General features: G+C 41.7%; 1 protein-coding gene across 4 annotated transcripts in view; it reads left to right on the forward strand.

The window, feature by feature from the left end:
* Positions 1 to 24,693, forward strand: part of LOC121580923 (sodium- and chloride-dependent glycine transporter 1-like) — a 95,099-nt gene that overhangs the window by 46,298 nt on the left and 24,108 nt on the right. For 2 of the 4 annotated variants that reach the window (XM_045224811.1, XM_045224810.1), the window contains exons 2-3: positions 4,435 to 4,714; positions 18,416 to 18,518. In XM_045224811.1, the coding sequence (XP_045080746.1) occupies positions 18,477 to 18,518 (42 nt within the window). In that variant the 5' untranslated portion in view covers positions 4,435 to 4,714; positions 18,416 to 18,476. Of the gene's footprint in view, positions 1 to 4,434; positions 4,715 to 18,415; positions 18,519 to 18,797; positions 19,352 to 24,693 lie in introns of those variants that run through there. The other 2 variants (XM_041896121.2, XM_045224812.1) reach the window with 2 other exon arrangements.

Consider the following 24,693-nt stretch of genomic DNA (forward strand, 5'->3'; position numbering starts at 1 on the left):
GGAACTATGCTTCCGCAGAGGTAGGGGAGCCAGCAGGCCAGAGGTGGATGAACGCAGTGCCCTCGTTTGGGTGTAGGGACTGATCAGAGCCTGAAGGTACGGAGGTGCCGTTCTCCTCACAGCTCCGTAGGCAAGCACCATGGTCTTGTAGCAGATGCGAGCTTCAACTGGAAGCCAGTGGAGTGTGCGGAGGAGCGGGGTGACGTGAGAGAACTTGGGAAGGTCGAACACCAGACGGGCTGCGGCATTCTGGATGAGTTGTAGGGGTTTAATGGCACAGGCAGGGAGCCCAGCCAACAGCGAGTTGCAGTAATCCAGACGGGAGATGACAAGTGCCTGGATTAGGACCTGTGCCGCTTCCTGTGTAAGGCAGGGTCGTACTCTCCGAATGTTGTAGAGCATGAACCTACAGGATCGGGTCACCGCCTTGATGTTAGCGGAGAACGACAGGGTGTTGTCCAGGGTCACGCCAAGGCTCTTCGCACTCTGGGAGGAGGACACAACGGAGTTGTCAACCGTGATGGCAAGATCATGGAACAGGCAGTCCTTCCCCGGGAGGAAGAGCAGCTCCGTCTTGCCAAGGTTCAGCTTGAGGTGGTGATCCGTCATCCATACTGATATGTCTGCCAGACATGCAGAGATGCGATTCGCCACCTGGTTATCAGAAGGGGGAAAGGAGAAGATTAGTTGTGTGTCGTCAGCGTAGCAATGATAGGAGAGGCCATGTGAGGATATGACAGAGCCAAGTGACTTGGTGTATATTAAATTAATTAAATTATCAAAACATCATTAAAAAATAACAATCCGCCTAACTTGGTGTTTCATATCCTCTGCTTTATAACTCGCTCAACTCTTTTTCACAGCAACTATTTATCTTCTTCTTTGACGTTACAGTCAAACTAGGACCAACAATAGTAGCCTGCCTCTGACTTTGTTAGAAAATTGCCCATACTGGTATATGAATTCATCAATATAATGCCAACCAACCTCTTTTGTGCCATTTATCATAATTGTGCATTACCATGGTAGAATGTATAATGCAGTTTAAAACCATGGTATTTCCGTGATCCACATCTATACTATGGTATAAATGAGGCAATACCATGGTATTATTTAGGTGCATGGTAGTACCATCATACTTCAATGCTAAAACCATGGTACATTTCCATGATTCAGACTATACCATGGTATAAGTGAAAGTACCATAGTAGTACCATGATATGAATGAAAGTACCATAGTAGTACCATGGTACATTTTTGTACGGGGCATTGCCTAGGCCTGTACGTTCTCTCCTAGACTCATGGATATACATTTTGGAGCATAGCATAAGGTAACCAGTCCATCCAGTATGCTAATAATACAGTCCACACTCAAAGGCGATTACTAGAATTTGTTTAATTTTGGAGTATAGGCTAGACCAATTATGTACCAAAGACATTTTAAATCAGTTTTTCATATGTTTTTCTGCCGTTCCTAATATGCGGTAGGCTATGTATTGTATAACCGCACAATCATTATTTTTAATTTGGTAATTATTTTCGGGCTTGTGCTCATAGTCCTATGCATATGCCTGAACTCTAATATGCATATGGTGTTTTGAATTAATCATCACCTTAGAAAGCGCTGTCCATTTCGTTGTGTTAGGCTTTGAAACAACGTCCACAATGACCATGTTTCCCACTCAGTTTCAACCTGTTGTTGAACTTCTTTCTTCAAATATATCAGGATGAGGTGAGTTTTAAAAGCACTGTTTTGATGATAAGTGTTTGATGTGATTTTCTATTGCATTTGCATTGATGTCAGAGTGGTTAGAGGGACAATAGAGCCCCGAGGACCAGGCCATTAGGACCTGATGGTAGTTAGCATGTTGGGTACTACCAAAGCATATCCAGAGTGCATAAGAGGAGATTACCGTGACTCAACGGTCACGTGAAATTTTACTGCGGTCATGACTCATGACTGCCCGTGTGGCGGTAACACGGTCTCTGCAACAGCCCTAGTATTCACACCCCTTAATTTTTTCCACATTTTGTTTTGTTACAGCCTGAATTTAAAATGTATTAACATTTCATTTTGTGTCACTGATCTACACACAATACCCCATAATCTCAAAGTGGAATTTTGTTTGTCGAACATTTTTGAAATTAATACAAAATGTAAAGCTGAAATGTCTTGAGTCAATAGGTATTCAACCTCTTTGTTACGGCAAGCCTAAATAAGTTCAGAAGTAAAAATGTCCTTAACAAATCGCATAATAAGTTGTAATTATAATAGCGATTAACATAATTTTTTTATGACTACCCCGTCTCTGTACCCCACACATACAATTATCTCAAATCAAATAAAAGTTTATTTGTCACATGCGCCGAATACAACAGGTGTAGGTAGACCTTACCGTGAAATGCTTACTTACAAGCCCTTAACCAACAATGCAGTTCAAGAAATAGAGTTAAGAACATATTTACTAAATAAACTAAAGTAAAAAATAAAATAAAAAGTAACACAATAAAATAACAATAACGAGGCTATATACAGGGGGTGCCGGTACCGAGTCAATGTGCGGGGGTACAGGTTAGTCGAGGTAATTTGTACATGTAGGTAGGGATAAAGTGACAATGCATAGATAATAAACAGCGAGTAGCAGCAGTGTAAAAACAATAGACTTTTGGACCTAGATTTTCTGTAAGGTCCCTCAATCAAGTAGTGCATTTCAAGCGCAGGTTCAACCACAAAGACCAGGGAGGTTTTTCAATGCCTCGCAAAGAAGGGCACCGATTGATAGCTGTGTAAAAATATAAAAAGCAGACACTGAATATCCCTTTGAGCATGGTGAAGTTATAAATTAGGCCTTAGATGGTGTATCAATACACCCAGTCACTACAAAGATACAGGCATCCTTCCTAACTCAGTTGCCGGAGAGGAAGGAAACTGCTCAGGGATTTCACCATGAGGCCAGTGGTGATTTTAAAACAGTTACAGAGTTTAATGGCTGTGATAGGAGAAAACTTTACAAAACATGCATCCTGTTTGCAACAAGATACTTAAGTATACAAAGCGTTATGTTTGGGGCAAATCCAACACAACACATCACTGAGTACCACTTTTCATATTTTCAATAATGGTGGTGGCTGCATCATTTTATGGGTATGCTTGTCATCGGCAAGGACTAGCGAGTTGTTTAGGATAAAAATAAACGGAATACAGCTATTAGCACAGGCAAAATCCTGCATTCCAAAATCCTGCTTTCCAACAGACACTGGGAGAAAAATTCACCTTTGAGCATGACAATAACCTTAAACACAAGGCCAAATCAACACTGGAGTTGCTTACCAAGACAACATTGAATGTTCATGGGTGGCCTAGTTACAATGTTGACTTAAATCAGCTTGAAAATCTATGGCAAGACTTGAAAATAGCTGTCTAGCAATGATCAACAATCAACTTGACAGAGCTTGAAGAATCTTTAAAATAATAATGGTCAAATATTGTACAATCCAGGTGTGCAAAGCTCTTAGAGACTTACTCCAAAATACTCAGCTGTAATCTCCTCCAAAGGTGCTTCTACAAAGTATTGACTCAGGGGTATGAATACTTATGTAAATTAGATATTTCTGTATTTCATTTTCAATACATTTGAGAAAAAAAAAAATCAAACATGTTTTCATTTTGTCATTATGTGGCATTGTGTGTAGATGCGTGAATTTTTTTTATATTTAATCGATTTTGAATTCAGGCAGTAGCACAACAAAATGTGGAATAAGTCAAAGGGTATGAATACTTTCTGAAGGCACTGTATGTATGATATTAATTATTGCTGTGTAATTCAATTGAAATATGATGAATTTTAGCTATAGTGAATGTTAGTGAATTCTTCCATGGAATTAATTAGCTTATAGGATAAACAGCATCTTCCTCTGATACAGAGAGCAATTGATTTCAATGTGCTCCAAATGTAAAGCGTTTGAGTTTAACAAATGTACCATTGTTACATAATTTAATAAAAGAGAACAATGCAGACATCAAATTCAAAATCAATTTATGCTGGGAAGTAATTATACACTATTTGTTTCTCATGTTCTTGGGTTAATTTTGATAACTGCTCTCTGCACTTGTTGTGCAATGTGCTGTCAATGACAAGTCTGAGCTTTTCCCCTAACAGTTGACTAATCTGTTTGTACAATAGCACATTGTTATAGCGACTGGTTTTCAGGAAAATGTCAATCTAGTTTTCTCTCCAATCTGGACATATATCAGCATCCTCGCCACTGGTGCCTTTTGTCAGCTAAAGACAAGTGTCTTCAACCATTATAAAGGGAGGGACAAAAGTGCAACTTTTCATGAGTTTTTTCCCAGTGATGAAATAATTGTTTGAAATTGGGAAAGGAACTAAAAGTGTTGCCTCCACCCCCCTCCTTGTCACATGTCCCTTTCAGAGCATAGAAAAGTTCCTGGATTAGGGGAGAATTAACACAAAGGAGAGACGCCACTTCAGCCACGGTCTGAAACAAGGGAATCGAGAGAGCAACGGGGCGAAGCAGCACGCGAACCGCTGTTACTGAAACACACCAGTATCCAGAAGAAGACGAGTCCCCAAAAAGAGACCTGCACAGCAGCACGGACATAGACTACATCCTCACGGAAGAGAGAGAGGTCCCTCCGCTTGAAAGCGCTCCTGACTGAAGCATGGAGGAAAAGCAGTTTTCGGGGATTCTGGTGAGTTTACGTTTTTGTTTGTTGTATTTCTATTCAGTCTTTCCCCCTCCCTTACTCATCTCCTCACACACCCCGTCAGAGACCGAGGAGAGTAGAATGCCACACAAGTGTCTGGTGGGAAGACTAGAGGAGTCTTGTTTAGGACTGATAAAAGGACTTGTTGAGGCTACTCTTCTTTGATGGTAGCCAATCACACTTGAGCTGCAGTATTGTTTTGTCAATGATGAGGGATAGCAGTGTGCAGCTGTTGACCAGCAGTTGAACATTAGTTGACCCTATGCTGCTGATCATGTGTCCCTTTGTTACATGACAAACACCCAGGTGGTCACTGGTCTAGCCCTATGAACCAAGGATCAGCTAACTGGATGAAAACTGGAAAGACCTATAGCCTACCTAACAAAATGTAGGCAAATGAAATAAAAACATGTCTACTGTTTTTATTGTTGCTTTGTTCATTATAAAAATAAAAAAAAGTTAATGTAGTTAGAATTCTAGCTAGTTGTAGAAACTTTAGCAAAATTATTTAATGTGGAGTAATGTGGAGTTCTCATGAGATGTTACCAGCTACAGTCAAGGCCAGTAGTGAAGTAAAGTTTGTGTTATTTCCCAAGTTTTCTGTTCATTTCTCTCTGTAGCCCTATTGCCACTTAAAATGTGTAGTCCACACTGAAATGTCAGTGAACAACCCACTTTTTTTGTTGTACTTAATTTTCCCTGAAATATAGTTATTCTAATGACATTTGTTAGGGTTATAGTGCCACATTTGTACTGTTTGTTGGAGATAATTCAATGTTTACTTTAAAGGCTATGAATTACATCCTCTTAAAATATTACATTATTTTAGTAAAGGAAAGTAAATCATGTTTCACACCAAAAATAAAATGTTATTGCATATCAAGCAAATATCTGGTCAGTGACTTGAAAGGTCCTTTAGATAATAAACAGTATGTTCTTGGGTTAAAGTCATTAAATAGCACTTTCATTTGAATGCAATTTTTGCCTTTTTTTTGTGTGAAGGTTTATCCAATTGGTTTAGCCTATCATGTGAAGACAGAGGCCTAACCTATTTATCAAGTCGACAAGGTGTTACCTGTACTTGATCAATGTGATTCTCCAAGATGCTCGCTTGAACTCAGCCAGACATTCCTAAGTGTCCTGTCTATTGTTTTATTTATTTTGTATGTGTTTAATGTTTAAATAACTTGTATGAAACTGGTTTTGACTGTCCCTAATATTTCATGCCATGCCTTTATCCCTTATCAATTTTGACTACTGAGAAGATGTTTCGTTTCTAAGAAACACTGGGGATAGTGGCTAGCAGCCACCCTTGGCCACAGTATTGGTACTGAAGTAACTGGACCTTGGGTGGCTTTACCCAACCAGACCCATGTGTCTGTCAAGCAGGTATACTGCAGGCGGATAGTTTGACTTGGCCGAGGTGGCTTTCGCAGCAGACACTTCTGTAATTGTCTGGACAGCGTGTCCCTGGCCGGGGGCCACTGAGAAACTCTCCACTGAACTCAAATATAGCTTATTCACTACTTTAACTGCCTTAACTGGAATACATTACACATCTTGCTAGGCTAAATTAAATGATTCAGTAATTTAATAGTAGAGGTTATGATGTAATTTTCCGGAGAACTAGCGTAACTTGAAAAATCTTACACAAAATACATATTTTGAATGAAATGTACTGGCTCTTGCAGGTTGTTCCAGGGTTATACAGTTGTAGTCCCCTGTAGCTCAGTTGGTAGAGCATGGCACTTGCAATGCCAGGGTTCTGGGTTCGTTTCCCACGGGGGGCCAGTATGAAAAATGTATGCACTCACTAACTGTAAGTTGCTCTGGATAAGAGTGTCTGCTAAATGACTAAAATGTAAAAAATGTAAGACCGTTTGATATACAGTTAGCTTATAGAATAAGCAAATAAACATAGCAATTTATTTGTATTGAATTTCATAAGTGTGTCCTACTAGTCCTAGTCATCAAACCACTCTGTAAATAAATATTTTTAAGGCAAGGCCTCAGTAACAACATCACATGTTCTTCACAACAACATTTTCACATTTCACAATGCTGTTAGTAAAACAGAGAGACAGACAGAGAGAGAAAGTAAAACCTCTCTTATCTGGACAGGAAAAAAACATAAGAGTAAGGTCAAACCTTGAGGTCAAACAGTAAGGTCAAACCTTGAGGTCCAAACGTGAAGTCATAAGTAGAAAGAGCCAAAAAATCCCTCCCCTCCTGTGATTGGTTCCCCCCTGCTTCGGTCCCCATGGCTGAGTCTGTTGTCTTCCACTGAGAGACAGTGATGCTAGTCATTCCACAGGACTGAGCCCTTCTCCCGCTATCAATAACTGCCACGGCTTCCTTACATACAGTGTATTATATTACATACAGTAGAATTGCCTCAATCTTTAGATTGTAGTTTTTATGATATTATGTTTTAGAAGTTGTATACTTATTTTATAATAATAATAATAATATAATATGCCATTTAGCAGAAGCTTTTATCCAAAGCGACTTACAGTCATGCGTGCATACATTTTTTGTGTATGGGTGGTCCCAGGGATCGAACCCACTACCTTGGCGTTACAAGCGCCGTGCTCTACCAGCTGAGCTACAGAGGACCATTTTCACCATTTTCACTTACTGCTAAAATTGCTCTTTCTAGTTTTCTATCTATTTGAGTGCTTACTTGCCATGGACATGCTGCTTATTCTGCTTGGAATTGTGCATTAGAAACCCAAGTCTGACTCTTTCCAACCTTTCTAAGAGAGGCCTTATCCAGCATCTTGTATAGCTTATGGACTCACTTTCCCTGAGTTGGCAGCCGGATGAGGTTTTGGCGCACCATTTTACGAGACAGCTAGCTGTCTTATGCATTGAGAGAGGATATGTCGGGGAAGGGACACGCGTCACGTGTCGTTGTGCCTCTTCTGTAAACGTCTAAGACAGTGTTTCCCCTCTCCAGTCCTCCAGTACCCACCATCAGTACACATTTATGTATCTGATTTTTGTATCTGATTTAACTTTTCAACTAATCATCAAACCCTCCATTAGTTGAATCAGGTGAGTTTGTCAGGGGCTACAACAAAAATGTGTGCTGTTGGGGGTACTGGAGGACTGGAGTTGGGAATCACTGGTCTAAGAAAGCGAAGAGAAAGAATGCAAGTGAAACAGACATTGAAAACATATTTGTGCCCGGTAATGACAGGAGGGTGTTTCTGCTTGGCCTGTCAGAGACGAAAGACTAAAGATCAGTAGCAGAGCGACTGTTAACTGTAGTGACTTCTTGCACCCCCCTCCCCTGGGTACTAGGGTAGTGCTGCAGTGTGTTGCATTTCCCATGGGCCGCCTGCTAATGTGAGCATCTCTGCAGGGTCCCGTAGGACAGGAACCATTTCTGCACATATCCCAGTTAAGGAGCATTCTGCCATGAAATGGTTTGCAGTAGGCTAGCTGCAGACTAAGAGATGCAAAAATGTTTGTTCCATAGCGATGAAAAGGGGGGAAAATAAGTATATTGCCAATATTGATGTAGTTTGTCCTTTATGTTTCTTACTTGTTTACATTCTCACCTTGGAAAACTGGCAAGACATGTACTGTAGTATTGAGGTATGAATGATCTAAACAACTTGTATGTTGTAAATAATTGCCTTGCCATGTGAAGTTTGTGTAAAGACAACAGGTGGCGAGCTTAAATTCATCTGTCCCTCAGTCTTCAGTCTGCTTAAAGCTTTCCCATTCCTTCTTATGTAAGGAGGACCATATTGAGCCGTCAGTCACTCACTTGAATTAGCTTGAGTGTTCACATCTTTGTAACTCTGCTGCCTTTGGGGGCATGGGAACAGATGTGAGGGAGCAAAGGGGAAGTCAAACATGATTTCTGTTTGTTTGAGCCTCTGACTGTACAGTGCAGTGCACCAAGCAGCAGAGCCAGGGAAAATGCAGCCACTGTGGCGAAGGTACAATGGGGGGACAAGGGCCACCAAATGCCAAACTCGTCCACTGCTGCGATTCCTTTAAAAAGTTTCCCCATTGAGTTTCGGCCTTTAGATTTCATTTGAAGAAACCACTCAGGCTGAACATTTGGTTTTTTTTCCTACTTTTCTTCCTCTCTCTTCTGTTTAATGGCAGCCCCCTCCAAATAAAGGATAAACAAAGAAAAAAAAGAGAGAGAGAGAGAGAGAGAGACCCACTTTCGCTGGCTAGTTTGTGAAATTATGGACAGCAGTTGAGCATTGTGTTCCCTCAAGAGGCCTCTTAAATCTTCTCATCTCTTTTATTATTATTATTTTTCAACGGTCCTATTGAGGTCCTTCAAAGACTTTTCACCCCATATTTAGGTAATTTGTTGCGCTTGAACTCAACCTGCTCTGCCCCTTGTCTAGTGAATGGGCGATATAGGCATGGGACGAAGGGGGGTCTGCTGTTCTCAGGGCCCCCTCTCAGTAACACCCGCCTTCACATTATTTAGCACTTTGATTCCTTCCATGTCCAAGGCCCCCCGAAAGCATCTCTCGTTCCCCCACCATTTCAAATCATGTTTAGCTTTGAAAATGTTTAATTGCAAAATAAATCGTGTAGCCGCCTTTTTTCAACGAAGCGTCACAAACCATGGACTATGTAAATAGGTTAAAGTTTTCTCTTTCTCGCTCACATTCCATTGCACTAGATTTGCAGTGGCAATATGTGCATACATATGTAGCCTAATATATTCATTATTTCTCCAAAAACGTATTGTTTTGAAGTAATTTAGTAATATAACTAATTATTCTGTTGAGTTGTTATCATGACTTGACAAAGATAAGTCTTCCTTTTTAGCACATAGCAAAACATTTTATTTTGAAATTATTAGAATAAACTTTTTACAGGGCCTTCATTCACCCTTGTTGTCACTAAACACGAATGTTAATGAGTTGTTTGTCTCTTATAAAAGGTTTTATCTGATTTTGAAGTTATGAAAGTATGTAAGAATAATGAAATGGGGCCTACCTACAGTGGCTAGCATGTATGCAAACACATTTTAATTCTAATTCTAATTTTGATCCCGTGCGAATTATTTCAGTAAATTAATGGTAGCCTAACTCTTGAAAAAGCACCTGTACTAATACAATGTTAGATTTCAACCTTAGATTTCAACCAAAAAGCTATTTTGGACAATTATATTTGAATTTAGTTTTTTCCCTGCAAAGCCCTCTTAATTTCTATCACTTCTCAAAAAAATTCAGGTCGACAACGATTTCTGCTGCTGCTCTTCTAATTTGCTCATTGTTGAATCCACGTGAGGCGAACTAGAGTCACATGTACCTTACTTTCATCCCCAGCAATGGTCCCATATGTTTGTCAAAATTTGTATGTTGTGTGCTTTATCTGGCCCGATTTGTTCCCCAGCTACTCCACTGAGCCCCATTCTCCCTGAAGGCAATCTGAGCTACACGCTATTTATAAAGAATTAACAGCTGGGGCCCTTCCAGCTAAATTACGGAGGGGAGATATTATCATGGCAACTTCAGGTTAACCCAAGCGTTAGAGATTGCTCTCCTGTGTCCCTGAAAGCTGCCAGGCTAAACAGAAGTCACTCTTCAAACTGGAAGAAATGCTCAGGACGTTGTTTTCCGATCATACCTCAATGAATTTGTCCTTTTGTTGCCCGGACAAAGGCTATTAGATGCGCCAAAAAAAAGGGCAGTTTCTGACCACTCTGCTTTCTGTCCTCCACTTTACCTAGTCTGTCCGGCGAGAGAGATTCTCCAGAGCTATTTTCAGTCACTTTTCTGTTTTTCAGTCTGAACTGTTGAGAAAATGTAGGGTTATCCTAGTTTTCCTTGTACCAAGCCTTCACACACCCCATCACTTAGGGGAACCTAATCAGAGGTGATGAGATATTAAGTTAATTGCAATAACGGACAGAGATCTAAATGCAGGCGGATTTAATAGGACCAAACATCATTACCATCTCCACGGGAGAGCTGAATTTCTCTGAGCACTGCACTGGATACTAGATTCATCACTAAAGAAGACTAGACAGAGAGATCCATCATACCAATCTACTGAGAGGTCTCTACGATAATGTTGGGAATGATTACTAAAAGCGTCCCTGTGACCCTGTCTACACCTGATATTAAAATGTGTTCTGTAATCGGATTCTGTACAGTGAGATCAGATGTTCTACAGACCACACTCAATAGTTATTTTGATCCCAATAGTTAGACTATTGTTACCCCTGGGGGCGAAAAACTAATCAGTATTGCTAAAATAGTTCAAATGAGGAGAATGGTAAGAATGAGTCCTACATTTTGAGCAAGGGCAGCTCAGTGTTTCCCCTATATTCATTGCCGGCATGCCCAAAAATATGATTATGGGGAGGGTAAATAATTCTTGGGATGGTAAAAAAGTTTTCAGTGTAAACTTAAACAACTAAAGCCTGATATAAAGTATGTAGAAAATATATATTTTTAAATAAGATAATCTTAGAGAACTAACAATCACCAATTAGGGAGAATCTAAAATTCCCAAAATGTCATGGCATGGGCCCCCCATTGATTTTCTAATAATGTTTGAGTCACCCAGATAGCATAAGAACACGGCATAAGCCATGGCAAAAATGTGTAGAATTGCAGGAAACTAGCTTTAAAACGGTAACATTGTCTCTCTGCCCCATTCCAAAATATGTAGAATTGCAGGAAATTAGCTATAAAACAGGAGGACCTTTAAAATGTAGGATCGGAGACCGCACCATTGGCCACAGCCACTATGACGCACCCCAGTTGCATAAGCTTCACTCAAAACTGAATAAGATCGCTCACAAATGGATGTTCTATGTGTGTGCTTTCCTATTATTTAAAATCAATCAGCAACAAGCTTTGTGTGTCAAGCAGTAGGGTAACAGTCATGTTGGATGGCGCTTGCTTTTGCAATATTTTGTCTATATTTGTGTGTGTGTGCGTGTCTGCGTCAGTATCTCTAGTCTGCAAACCAACTGAGTGAGAATACGATCCGGAAACGGCACATCAATAGGGCAGCAAGTTGCTAAAGTGACATGTTTGATCAGCAGTAGTAATTTAGCCCACACTGAAGCCCCTTGTTTGGCTTGTCAATAGAGGCAGCGTGCTCTGAATAGGAAAGAGTCCCAAAGGCGGCTCATTTCAAACCGTCCTGGGACCATTCTGTGCCACTTCAGTGATTGTTTTGTTTTAATAAGATTGAGGTGTTGTTGAATAATAATAGGGGGATTTTCTATCTTATACCTGATATAACGGTAGCCATACCCTTCCAATAAGTGTAAAGAATGCTTGCATATTTGATGGGCTAGACTAGAACTCAAATGCTCTCAGCAAATGAAATGGGTATGTGGTGAGATCTACTCTCTAATAGGAGCGTAGTAGGAAATAAAGACTGCAAGTTTAGAATTGAAATGGAACACCCAGTGTTAATCCACACACAGCCCCCCCACCCTCTCTCTCTCGCTCTCGCACGCTCTATTAGGACTGTGGCCTACTCCTGCTCTCTATAGCAACTGGGCTTTTCTCAGGCTGCCGGGCCGCCTCATTGATGGGCTGTGCACAGCCAGACGAGCCTTCCTAAATTCTTGCATGCCTTAGTCGGAAGTTGTCCCGTCCCAATGGCGCTCCTCACCCTGCCCCCTCGCCACTACCATAATCCTCGAGTGGCGCAGTGGTCTAAGGCACTGCATCGCAGTGCTAGCTGTGCCACTAGAGATCCTGGTTCGAATCCAGGCTCTGTCGTAGCCGGCCGTGACCGGGAGACCCATGGGGCGGCGCACAATTGGCCCAGCGTCGTCTAGGGGAGGGAATGCATGGCGTTTGCAACGCCAGGGTTGTGGGTTCGATTCCCACGGGGGTATGAAAAATAAAAAAATAATGTATGCACTCACTAACTGTAAGTCGCTCTGGATAAGAGTGTCTGCTAAATGACAAAAAAAAATAATAATCAAAATAATCAGTATCATTAGTATGAGGAGTGTGGTGGTGAGTTCTCAGGGAGGTCCCTGTCTCGTTTGGGGGTTAGCCTATGTATTCTTAGCAGCAGGGTTGTGTGTGATGGGCAGGGTATGACTGACACCCAGTAGGGAGGTGCCATGAAAGGTTTAGTTTAACCTGTTTACCTCCATCATCTCCTGTCCTGGGAGTTTCTGTGGAGTCAGAAGGTTGAACTATTGCTCTCTTCCCAAGAGACCATGCCAGTGTTTGCCCTGCAGCCATTTATATGTGGCGCTGCGTCACGGAAAAATCATTGCCGCCATGCCCAAAAATATGGAACATGAACAAATATTTCTGCTGAGGCGCACTTTGAAGATGCTGGAACACTCCACATTTACTTTTCCTCTGCAAACAAAATGAGTAATGAATAGAAAAATCTGACAACCTCATAGTCGAATAGTTTATCTATTGATCTAGTCGGCTTGTTGTGTGTTCTATGCGAGAAAAATATTCCTCTTGAGGCGCATTCAAGTTGAGTGCCATAGGGAGGGAAACATGCATTTTGACAAGCGGTCAGTCAATGCACAACAAGTCTTGCAGTCACCGGGAAAACAGCAGTTTTGATGGACTTTGTTAAAAAGAGGGGTATCCCAGCTTTCCATTCCTACTTTATTTATTTCTCAACTCCTAAATATGCACGAACTGCATCTTTTTAAACCCAGAGGGGGGGGCATGAAGTGGTTTCTGTGAGAAGTACAGGCAGTGTTACCCTGGTGGCAGTTTACCCCAAGCTACCCTAACAGGTAGGCCTACATTATATTAACTGTGTTTATGTACATTTTTTGGGACATACAAGTCATCAATAGGATGCTAACTAGTTCAAAAATCACATTTGGGATCTAGCTAATCATTAGCCCAATAGGGTAAATGCAGACAGGCAACCGCTTGCTTGAGACTATTTATTTATTTATTTATTTATAGCCACTATGCTGCATCCGTTGGGCTACAGGTGATAATGCTTATTGCTAATAGCATACCTGATAATATGGTTATAGGTTATAGAGTGCATTCGGAAAGTATTCAGACCCCTTGACTTGTTCCACATTTTATTACGTTACATGATTGGAGTCCACCTGTGGTAAGTTCAATTGATTGGACATGATTTGGAAAGGCATACACCTGTCTACATAAGGTCCCACAGTTGACAGTGCATGTCAGAGCAAAAACCAAGCCATGAGGTCGAAGGAATTGTCCGTAGAGCTCCGAGACAGGATTGTGTCGAGGCACAGATCTGGGGAAGGGTACCCAAACATTTCTGGAGTATTGAAGGTCCCCAAGAACATAGTGGCCTCCATCAGTCTTAAATGGAAGAAGTTTGGAACCACCAAGGCCCTTCCTAGAGCTGGCCACCCGGCCAAACTGAGCAATCGGGGGAGAAGGGCCTTGGTCAGGGAGGAATGCCAAGCGTCACGTCTGGAGGAAACCTGGCACCATCGCTACGGTCAAGCATAGTGGTGGCAACATCATGCTGTGGGGATGTTTTTCAGCGGCAGGGACTGGGAGACTAGTCAGGATCAATAGAGAGATGAACGGAGCAAAGTAGAGATCCTTGATGAAAACCTGCTCCAGAGCGCTCAGGACCTCCGACTGGGGCGAAAGTTCACCTTCCAACAGGACAACAACACTAAGCACACAGCAAAGACAACACAGGAGTGGCTTCGGGACAAGAATGTCCTTGAGTGGCCCAGCCAGAGCCCGGACTTGAACCCGATCGAACATCTCTGGAGAGACCTGAAAATAGCTGTGCAGCGACACTCCCCATCCAACCTGACAGAGCTTGAGAGGATTTGCAGAGAAGAATGGGGGAACTCCCAAATACAGGTGTGCCAAGCTTGTAGCGTCATACCCAAGAAGACTTGAGGCTGTAATCGCTGAGTAAAGGGTCTGAATGCTTATGTAATTGTGATATTTCAGTTTTTTTTTTTATACATTTGCAAAAATGTCTAAAAACCTGTTTTTGCTTTGTCATTATGGGGTATTGTGTGTAGATTGATGAGGAAAAATAACAATTAAATGAATTTGTTAATAAGGCTGGAATGTAACATAATGTGGAAAAAGTCAAGGGGTCTGAATACTTTCCGATTGCACTGTATGCATGGTTCAATATGTTAAAATAATTGTACCAAATAATTGTACCAATATGGTGTCAGCATTGTTTTATTTTCATTCATTTTAGAGTAGAATGCCCCCCCACCCCACTTCCGCGACCTTCCCCCCCAGGATACACTGGACCATGCCATTACAATGACAATCCTTATGTGCAAATGTTAGTTTCAATGATTCAATTTACATTCCTGCAGTAGTTGTAAAGGGAAAAAAATAAACGATTTGAACAGATCCGGGCAATTACAGAGCATGGCACCTGTGATGTCTAATTGGAGCTAAATAGCAGACATAAAAGGACAATTAGATAAACAAGTTCCCCAACATGTCAACTGGCTATTATTGTAAGTAATCCTGTCTCTTTTCCTGGTCATAGTCACCCCTCTCCACAACTCTCTCCGTTCAACTATTGATAAGCGGCAGGCAAAATAGTGCAGTGCAAATCCTCATTAAATCTGACCTATTCTGGGGCTGACTAATAGGAGTTGGCTGTGGCCCCTGTAGAGTTTCTAATGACCTACAGTGTCAAAATCCCCCACCGCCACGCTTGTGGCTGCCTGGGCCTCATATAGAAGCCCAGAGGAGCTCTGCATGTGTGTAATTGATTCCACTATCCCACACACACCACACACTCGTTCATCTGCAGACGTTTAATACTAAAGAGCATGCAGAAAGTGTGCTGTCGCCTAGCTCAGGGTTTCCCAAACTCTGTCCTGGGGCCCCCCCTGGGTGCACGTTTTGGTTTTTGTTGTAGCACTACACAGCTGGTTAAAATAATCAAAGCTTGATGATGAGTTGGTTATTTTAATTAGCTGTGTAGTGCTAGGGCAAAAACCAAAACATGTACCCAGAGGGGGCCCCAGGACCGAGTTTGGGAAACCCTGGCCTAGCTAAGCGATTTCGTTCCTGATCATGATTTTGTCTGCAGTACAATGACAAAAAGCTGTAGCATTACAGTATTTGACAACTGCTGCAGCAATGGATACTACATATTATTTAGCCTTCATCTCTGGTCAGTTATTTAAAAAACTAAAATATATATAATTTTATATTTTTGTAAATATATTTAAAGGAAGATTGTGGAAATGTATTACTTTATTACTTATTTATGCTTGATTACTAACATAACTTACCACTTTATGTTGTTCAATTCAAAAGCAATGTATCTGCTAATCTAATTTTAAATGTCTTAAATTACATTTGGCTAATAGTAGCGTAATTGATGGAATATTAGTTTTTCTCTTTAAAAAAGCAATAGAGCACAACTGCTTTATTATGTGAGCCAACTTTGTTTACTTCCCTTTTCTTTTTAAACTGATGTGTGTACATCATCATTTCCTCCAGTGAGGGTATGGTAATTTGCCTTTATGCAACCTCATAGTGTAATGCAAAGTCATGTTCCAACACTGATAGAGAAATCAGTACCTTCCATCTTGGCCAGCCAAATGGGAAGCCAAATGACCGCAGTCACCGTAATAACCGTTTGAATAGCAAAAAAAATGTGGGGGGCATATTTTCTCTTCACCTACGCTCCTGACTGCATGTGCTGCCATAGAAATAAAATGAGTAGAACGGCATCCCCATTCAAGTCAATGGTGACATAATGGGTGGACTGGCATGCATTGCAAGTGTAACTATAGGAGCAAAGCAGGAAGTAAAATATGTGCTAAAATATGTGCAGTGACTTGTTGATTCAACTCAACTGGGCGGCAGGTAGCTTAGTGGTTAAGAGCATTGTGCCAGTAAATGAAAGGTCGCTGGTTCTAATCCCTGAGCCGACTAGGTGAAAAATCTGTTGATGTGCCCTTGAGCAAGGCACTTAACCCTAATTGCTCTGGATAAGAGTGTCTGCTAAATGACTATAAAATTAAAATAAAAAACAGACATTGCAAAAAATACATTCCATGGCATGATCCACATCAGTTGTCATAATTTGAATGAACATGCTACATTACAATGTAAATTATTGCATCACAATACCAGGCAGCCATAGATGCGGTAAAGGACTCAATAGATCGCAGCCATTCCATTGACCAGATTGGCGCACATTCAATACATCTGTTTTAGCAAAGTGGATATTTGTCAAATCCGTCATGATTTATGTATTATAACAGGCCCACAATCTGGTCACTTAAGTCCGATTTGGATATATTTGTGACTGCTAAATGCTAACTCCTGTTCGTATAAGCTAGTTGGCATAGCTAGTATACACAAATCGGTGGTGGTAGTCAAATTCGTTTTTAAATGTAATGCAGTTGATTGGTAACGATGACATGAACATGTGTTGGAGTTGACATCCATAAAAGCATTATACTCTGATTTTTACCTCAACATAGTGTAAAATACACATATAAACAATAGCCTAATTCTAGGCTAATTTTACTGGGGGGCAATGAGGAGACTCAAGATATTTTCCCCGTGGCCCTTTCCCCCACGCATTTCCATGGCAATTACATTGTTTTGGTTGAGTTCGATTTACCTCTTTACCTCATCTATTGCAAGTGTACCCATGAGTTTACCAGTCAAATTGCCAGAGTTAGTTATTTTATTTTCATGCATATCCGTCAGTTATACAGTAATTGTGCCAGCCCTACTCATGGAGTCTATCCACTGAAGCGGTTGCCACCATTGTCCCCCACTATCAAACATCCATTAGGATCCATGCCAGGTGTCTGTCAACTTTTGACACCACTAACAGGATACTTTGTGCAGGACTTGGCCAAAAGCAGAGTTTTGAAAGGCCTCCTTTGTGACACATTTTGGCATTTTGTTTAACTCTTCCTTACATTGTGATGCAATTCTAGTTCTCTCACTTAATGCTGTCTTTGTCACATATCGGTTGGCCATACATAGTCAAGAGCACAACAAATAGGGTATCTTTGAACCTCTGAATAAAGAAAGAGGAAAGAGCATGAATAAAAAATGGGTGGGGGGTATCCTGCAAGCATGTTGTAGGCAGTGAGAAATGTATATGCCCATGTGCCTTTTGCACTACATACAGGGAGGAATTGGCAATGTCAAGGGACAAGGATTTGAGAGTCAAGTGTTCATGAATGGAAGTGTTGGTGGTCTGGGTGCAGCTGCCTTGAAAACAAGTGGAAGAAATGGAAAGACAGCAAGGGTAGTGAGTCCAGTGGAAGCGCACGGCTCCTCACTTTTTCTTTAATCTCTTGAGGAAGGCTTGGCAGGAGCCCTGACTCCAGGCAGCTAAACCAGCAGCTCCCCTCGCTCTGTATGCAGCCAAGGTGCTGGAATGACAACAACCCATTCATTGTGGAGGTAGAGGCAAAAGCTGTGGATCTCTCCTGTCTTTTTTGGGGAATGGGAGGGGGGTATTTTCCTGAAATCGTGAAGTAGAACAGAAAGGGGACACAGAGAGGGAGGGCAATAAAAGCAATAGAAGGAGAGGAAGGGAGGGAGGGTGAGTGAGAGTGGGGAGGGAGAGAGAGCGCTACCATGCCGAATGATTGAGAGAGGCGGAGAGGAAACAGAACTCCATCAGATGAAATGAGGTGAAAATAATTCAGGCATTAATCAACCCAGGGCAAAAAGAGGCTGTTCTTTTTTTCCCCTCTTTCTGCGGAACCGAAAGGAAAGGTGTGAATGAAGAACTCAGTAGTGGAAACGAGAGAACCACTGGGCACTATCAAACCATGTCAGAGTCCAACAGCAATGCAGCCTGTACAGCTGACCAGGTCAGTTTTTTTTACTCATTCTTTTCATCTTGTGTCCTATTTGATACACAGATGTGATACCAATGATCTCTAGCAAAATGTTGTCATTTTGTCGGCTCGTGGAGAAAACCTCGGACAGTTAACTGTTTTAAAAAAAAGGATTGGATGTTTTAGATTAGAGGGAGAGAGTGAGTTTATACAAACTATCAAAGCAGCAATTGTGTGGAGCTGCCCGGACGACGGTACAAGGTCCTGAAAGAATTGAATGAATCAAGACGACCTATTGTCTGGACTGCCTTATTTTTCGGCGATCATTCAGGGGGTCTGTGACGACTCAATAGCCCCCATACCACGTGAGAAGGGGGATACAGCTCTTTAAAAACCAGACCACGTGTGGCCGGACTGAAAAGTTTTTATAACTAATTGCAGTGGGAAGTTCTGGTGGTGCTGGCTGAGGGGTGTGTGATAGAGTTTCTAAGGAAGTGGGCAGGCTAACTGTGTGAAAGAGTGACAGAGTGAAGGGAAAAGTGTAATAAAAAGGGGGATTGGCTCATATTTACGTTTTTTTCTCTCTTCCTTTGCCACTCTCTTTAGTGGCCAAGGGACTTGTCAGTTAAACAATTCCACTAAAAGATTTGTTTAAAATAAAATATATAGATATCCGTTATGGCACTTTGTTCCTTGACAATTTATGTGGAGCGCCAAGTCTTGTCACATCTTTCGGTTGGCCGCTGTGAAGATTGAGTAAGCCTCCTAGAGTTCAGTAGCAAACACAAAGAAACGGGCCGCTGAGATCATTGCACATACTTTTAAAGAAACATTTCTATGAAGATAAAAAAATGGGGTCGCTCGCGGTAGGTAAAGCTTGAATTTAGCACAATTTTTTCAGAGATATATATTTTGATTGTACGTGTGTTTGCCCCTGTTTGAAGTGTGTGTGTGTGTGTGTAAAGTTAATGTAATGTCAATTTGTTAGAGCCATGCATCTAAATGAATGTGCTGTGCCCCTAGTAATGTAGGGGAACTTAAAGGGTTGACTAGTAGTCATCAAGATTTCTCATCTGTAGAACAATTCTTCATTTACAATGGAAAGAAAAATGTTGCTTGTTGCACCACAAAGTTGTCAAGCCAATATTGATTGGTATAACTCTCTTAAAAGGCTCATGGCCTGTTAGGTATAACGCTTATCTATTTGGTCTAACTTGAGGCGGGGCTGTTCTCAATGTATCTTTTTTTAAATGCTTGACCTAGCAGATACTGAACATCAGATCCATTTGTCTAGTGTGTCCACAAACAGTCCATTTAGAACGTTGAGTTTCCTATTCCCTGTTTGCAGACTATCTTCTTATCGTTCACTTTCTGTGATGCCTCGCCTCCTATCGCCACCTTATTAGGATGGACACAGACTTGAGTGAAAGTCTTCTTATCTATGTAGGGCGAAACAGCCTCTATTTACACAGATGAAGGGATGGCCCTTGGTGCATGTGACAAAGGATGCAATCAATGTTTGTACAGTTATTTCCTTGAATGATGCAATGTCGCTGTGATTCAGTCCTGGTATGCGACATGCTCTAGAATCTATTTGATATTGTGTGCTTCAGAAAGTTCAGATTTCAGGTAGCATTAACATCAGCGTATACCTGGTACTGTATGTCTGTTGGTCATTTATAAGTGTCACAATGCTATAGACATAACCCTAAAAGTTGATATAGACCACATACTGTTTGATTGGTGAATTGCATAGTAAGCCATTGGCGATTATTGACGTTTTATGTTGAAGTTATACTGAGAAGTCTCATTGAATAAGTTACAGTAGTTGTTAGAGGTGAACTACTGCTGTACTGTGTCGACTGGTTTATCTGACAGGACGATGGGTCACAGAGAGAGCTCTAGGATCAGGTGCACCTGACACGGCAGACCCTTCAGACAGACAGACAGCGCCTTGTCGCTTTGTATAGGACAGCTACCTACCTACCGCACAGCCACACACCCCTGACTGACTATCATGTGTCATAAGTGACTCTCTCTGCACCAAAGGGGATGTGACATTTTTTTATTACTATACTTTTATGGTATATGCTACTGCTGTCCTCTGTAGCTCAGTTGGTAGAGCATGGCTCTTGCAACGCCTGGATAGTGGGTTCGATTCCTGGGACTACCCATATGTAAAAAGTTGATGCACGCATGACTGTAAATCGCTTTGGATTAAAGCATATGCTAAATGGCATATATTATATTATTATAAAACCACTTCATCTTTTTCAACGGATATTTGTGGTCCTCTAAATTCATTTTCTGTTTGAGGTCAAGTCCCATTTCCTTGTTCATAAAGGAGCCGGTCTAGCCTACATTAATTCTCTGCGGTAGTTTGACCCCACTGTTAGGAATACAATTGTCTAAGGTCATCTGTGATTGTAAAGCATGCTTGAGTAATAATTGAAGTAATAAGAACTTCAGAAAGATGTGGTAATTGCATGGTAGGCTGGTGTAGACACTCTGACTTAGTCTGACAGCCTTTCACAATGAGGAAAAATGTAATGCCACTCCAACGTCATCCCTTGGTTTCATAAAGACAGTTTTGGCTTCATTTGATGGTGATATTGCTTGAAATCTGCTTGAAATTGTTGCCGGGGTCCGGAGTCATGATAGATTGTAGTTTGGGCATATGCTCAACTTGCAAGATTTATACATTGATTTTGATGTAAAGATTTGCCCACAAATTGTTGTTTAATCCTTATGTATTTTCATTTTATTTTTTCTTTACTGAATTGTAGTGGGCTGATTTTGTGCCTTGAAGTAAGTGGCTAGATATACCCTAAATATCACCGACACAGAAGTCTTTAAATTGTCCGAACAGTTTTTAATCGGAAAAAAATATATTGCAGTTGAAAACATAGCTTGGAATGACACAAATGATTTCACTATACATAAACAGATTTGCTAGATCATCAAAGGCAGTGCCAGAAAGCTAATGAGGGCTGCAGAGTTAGAAAGCAGATATTTTTTCCCTTGGAGGCTTTGGAGCAGATTACTGTTGTTTCTAAATCTGGGTATGGCTCTGTTATATTAGTGTACTGCATATTTAACTTCAATACCCTGCAGAGCAGTTTGGCTGCAACGTTAGACTAATTCTGCAACACTGTAATAAGATGATTAACTCCTGTAAAAATATCCCTCCTCATTCAAACATGTTCTTTCACCAATTGCTTCTTATTATAGCGGATAAATGGATGAATGAAGAGGATTCTCTGAAATGATGGGATTGATTTAATGCCAACAGTACTATTTAGGCCTGGTTACTGTAAAAATGTACTTATGTTTTTGGTGAGCAATTGGTGTTAAATTAGCTAAATTAGTGACTTCCACTTTTGAAACACATCCGACTCCAATTGAACATTCATTCCCACATTTTTTCCGGCCTATTTTCAGTGCTTCCATCTGGGTGCAGGTGGTGTTGAGAGGGACAGTATATGGAGCGGAAGTCAGTGGTTGGAGTGTTTACGCGCAGGGAGAGATCGAGGGCAGGCAGCAGAGGGGCGAGTGCACAGACATGTGTGCTCGGGGCCTCTGGCTCACCCAGTGCTGTGGGCTCTGTCTCCAGCCATGCTGTGCTCCTGGACCCACAGCTGGCAGCGAGGAGAGGAGAGGAGAGGAGAGGAGAGGAGAGGAGAGGAGAGGAGAGGAAGCTAGCCCTACACTGCAGTACAACACAGCCTGGCTGGCTGGGTCCAGCCTGGCCGTGCTGCAGATCACTGTTGGGTGTTCTATACTCTCACTGCTATATAAAAACGATCTAATAATTCACTGCTAGTGAGATCAGTATGAAGACCTAGTGGACCTAGGCTTCGTCCCAAAAGGCACCTTACTCCCCTTATAGTGCACTAGGCCTACAGTATATAGGGAATAGGGTGCTATTTGGGACACTACATAGTGTTCAGGCTGGTTTAACCTGGCCTGCAGACATACTGCAGATAAAATAATAAACGCAGATGGGACCGCCCACTGTGAAGTTTGAGTTTCCTTCTATGCAATAAATACAATGTAAGAAATACAGTTGGTTCAAGGCATTTTGAAACATAACATAACTTTTCTCAATGTAATACAGTAGTCACCTACCTAGCATGACAACGATAAACATTATACAACAATAGCAGCGATTGATAGGTCTAATAGTCAGTGTTAAATCATTTAGATTAGTACAGACATCTAGGCCTAGTTCTTAAGATGGTCATAACATTCCTGAACTATTCTCACTGACCTGTCACATTCCACCAAAAATATTGATTCTTGTAAACATTAAAAGTGCAATATGCAGAAATCACTTGCTAAAATTCTAATAGTTCGCCTAATTTCAGTTGATGTGACAAAACAAGCAATGTAGAGAATCATTGTCCCATCTAAATTCTGTGAAATATATTTTCAATAACCAAAAATCTTGAATATTCAGCTGTTTGAAGCTGGTGTACAAAACCTGCTTTTTAGACTTGCTTTCAATGAGAATGACAGATCTATAACAAACATTTCTATGTGAATTTGGTCGGGTCACCCAGAAAGATACATATTGCAGCTTTAACCACCCGTGAATCATCGTAATGTGGGTCAAACCCCATACCAATTACAAAAAAGTATGTGGACACCCCTTCAAATTAGTGGATTCGGCTATTTCAGCCACACCCATTGCTCACAGGTGTATAAAATTGAGCACACAGCCATGAAATCTCCATAGACAAACATTGGCAGTAGAATGACCCGTACTGAAGAGCTTAGTGACTTTCAACGTGGCACCGTCATAGGATGCCACCATTCCAACAAGTCAGTTTGTCAAATTTCTACCCTGCTAGAGCTGCCCTGGTCAACTGTAAGTGCTGATATTGTGAAGTGGAAACATCTAGGAGCAACAACGGCTCAGCCGCGAAGCGGTAGGCCACACAAGCGCACAGAACGGGATCGCTGAATGCTGAAGCATGTAGCGCGTAAAAACTATCTGTCCTCGGTTGCAACACTCACTACCGAGTTGCAAACTGCCTCTGGAAGCAATGTCAGCACAATAACTGTTCGTCGGGAGCTTCATGAAATGGGTTTCCATGGCCGAGCAGCTGCAGACAAGCCTAAGATGCGCAATGCCAAGCGTTGGCTGGAGTGGTGTAAAGCTCGCCGCCATTGGACTCTGGAGCATTGGAAACGCGTTCTCTGAAGTGATGAGTCACGCTTCACCATCTGGCAGTCCGATGGACAAATCTGGGTTTGGCGGATGCCAGGAGAACGCTACCTGCCCGAATGCATAGTGCCAACTGTAAAGTTGGGTGGAGGAGGAATAATGGTCTGGGGCTGTTTTTCATGGTTTGGGCTAGGCCCCTTAGTTCCAGTGAAGGGAAATCTTAACGCTACAGCATACAATTGCATTCTAGACGATTCTGTGCTTCCAACTTTGTGGCAACAGTTTGGGGAAGGCCCTTTCTTGTTTCAGCATGACAATGCCCCCGTGCACAAAGCGAGGTCCATACAGAAATGGTTTGTTGAGATCGGTGTGGAAGAACTTGACTGGCCAGCACAGAGCCCTGACCTCAACCCCATCTAACACCTTTGGGATTAATTGGAACGGCGACTGCGAGCCAGGCCTAATCGCCCAACATCAGTGCCCCGACCTCACTAATGCTCTTATGGCTGAATGGAAGCAAGTCCCTGCAGCAATGTTCCAACATCTAGTGGAAAGCCTTCCCAGAAGAGTGGATGCTGTTATAGCAGCAAAGGGGGGACCAACTCCATGTTAATGCCCATGCTTTAACAGTGAGGGACTCTTCCTACTTTTTTGTAGAATATAGCAGACTTCTTTTGAAAAGGCCATATGGGACTCCTTTTGTCTCCACTGGATGTTGTGAAGTGGATTCAGTTGGGTGTCATTCCATTCCAAGCATTGATGTTTTGAGTGGTTGATTAGCCTGGATGTCAGTGAATGCATTTCCTCTGGATGACTGGCTGGCAAGGGGTCTGTGCTAAAAGTGCTATGGCTGCTGAGGACTGCTGCATGATGACAGGGGATTTATCACTCTTTACTCTGAGTTTACCACAGAGGACCGTCGTCAAAACATAGGTCTTTCCGATTAGATAGTCCAGTGCTTATGCAAATCCCGTATTTGGTGCAGACATTAAAGAACAAGGTTTGATAGGTTCAAGAGAAGCGTGTCAGTGTGTTAAG

The sequence above is a fragment of the Coregonus clupeaformis genome, chromosome 14 (assembly GCF_020615455.1).
Source record: "Coregonus clupeaformis isolate EN_2021a chromosome 14, ASM2061545v1, whole genome shotgun sequence".
In the NCBI taxonomy this organism is placed as follows: domain Eukaryota; kingdom Metazoa; phylum Chordata; class Actinopteri; order Salmoniformes; family Salmonidae; genus Coregonus; species Coregonus clupeaformis.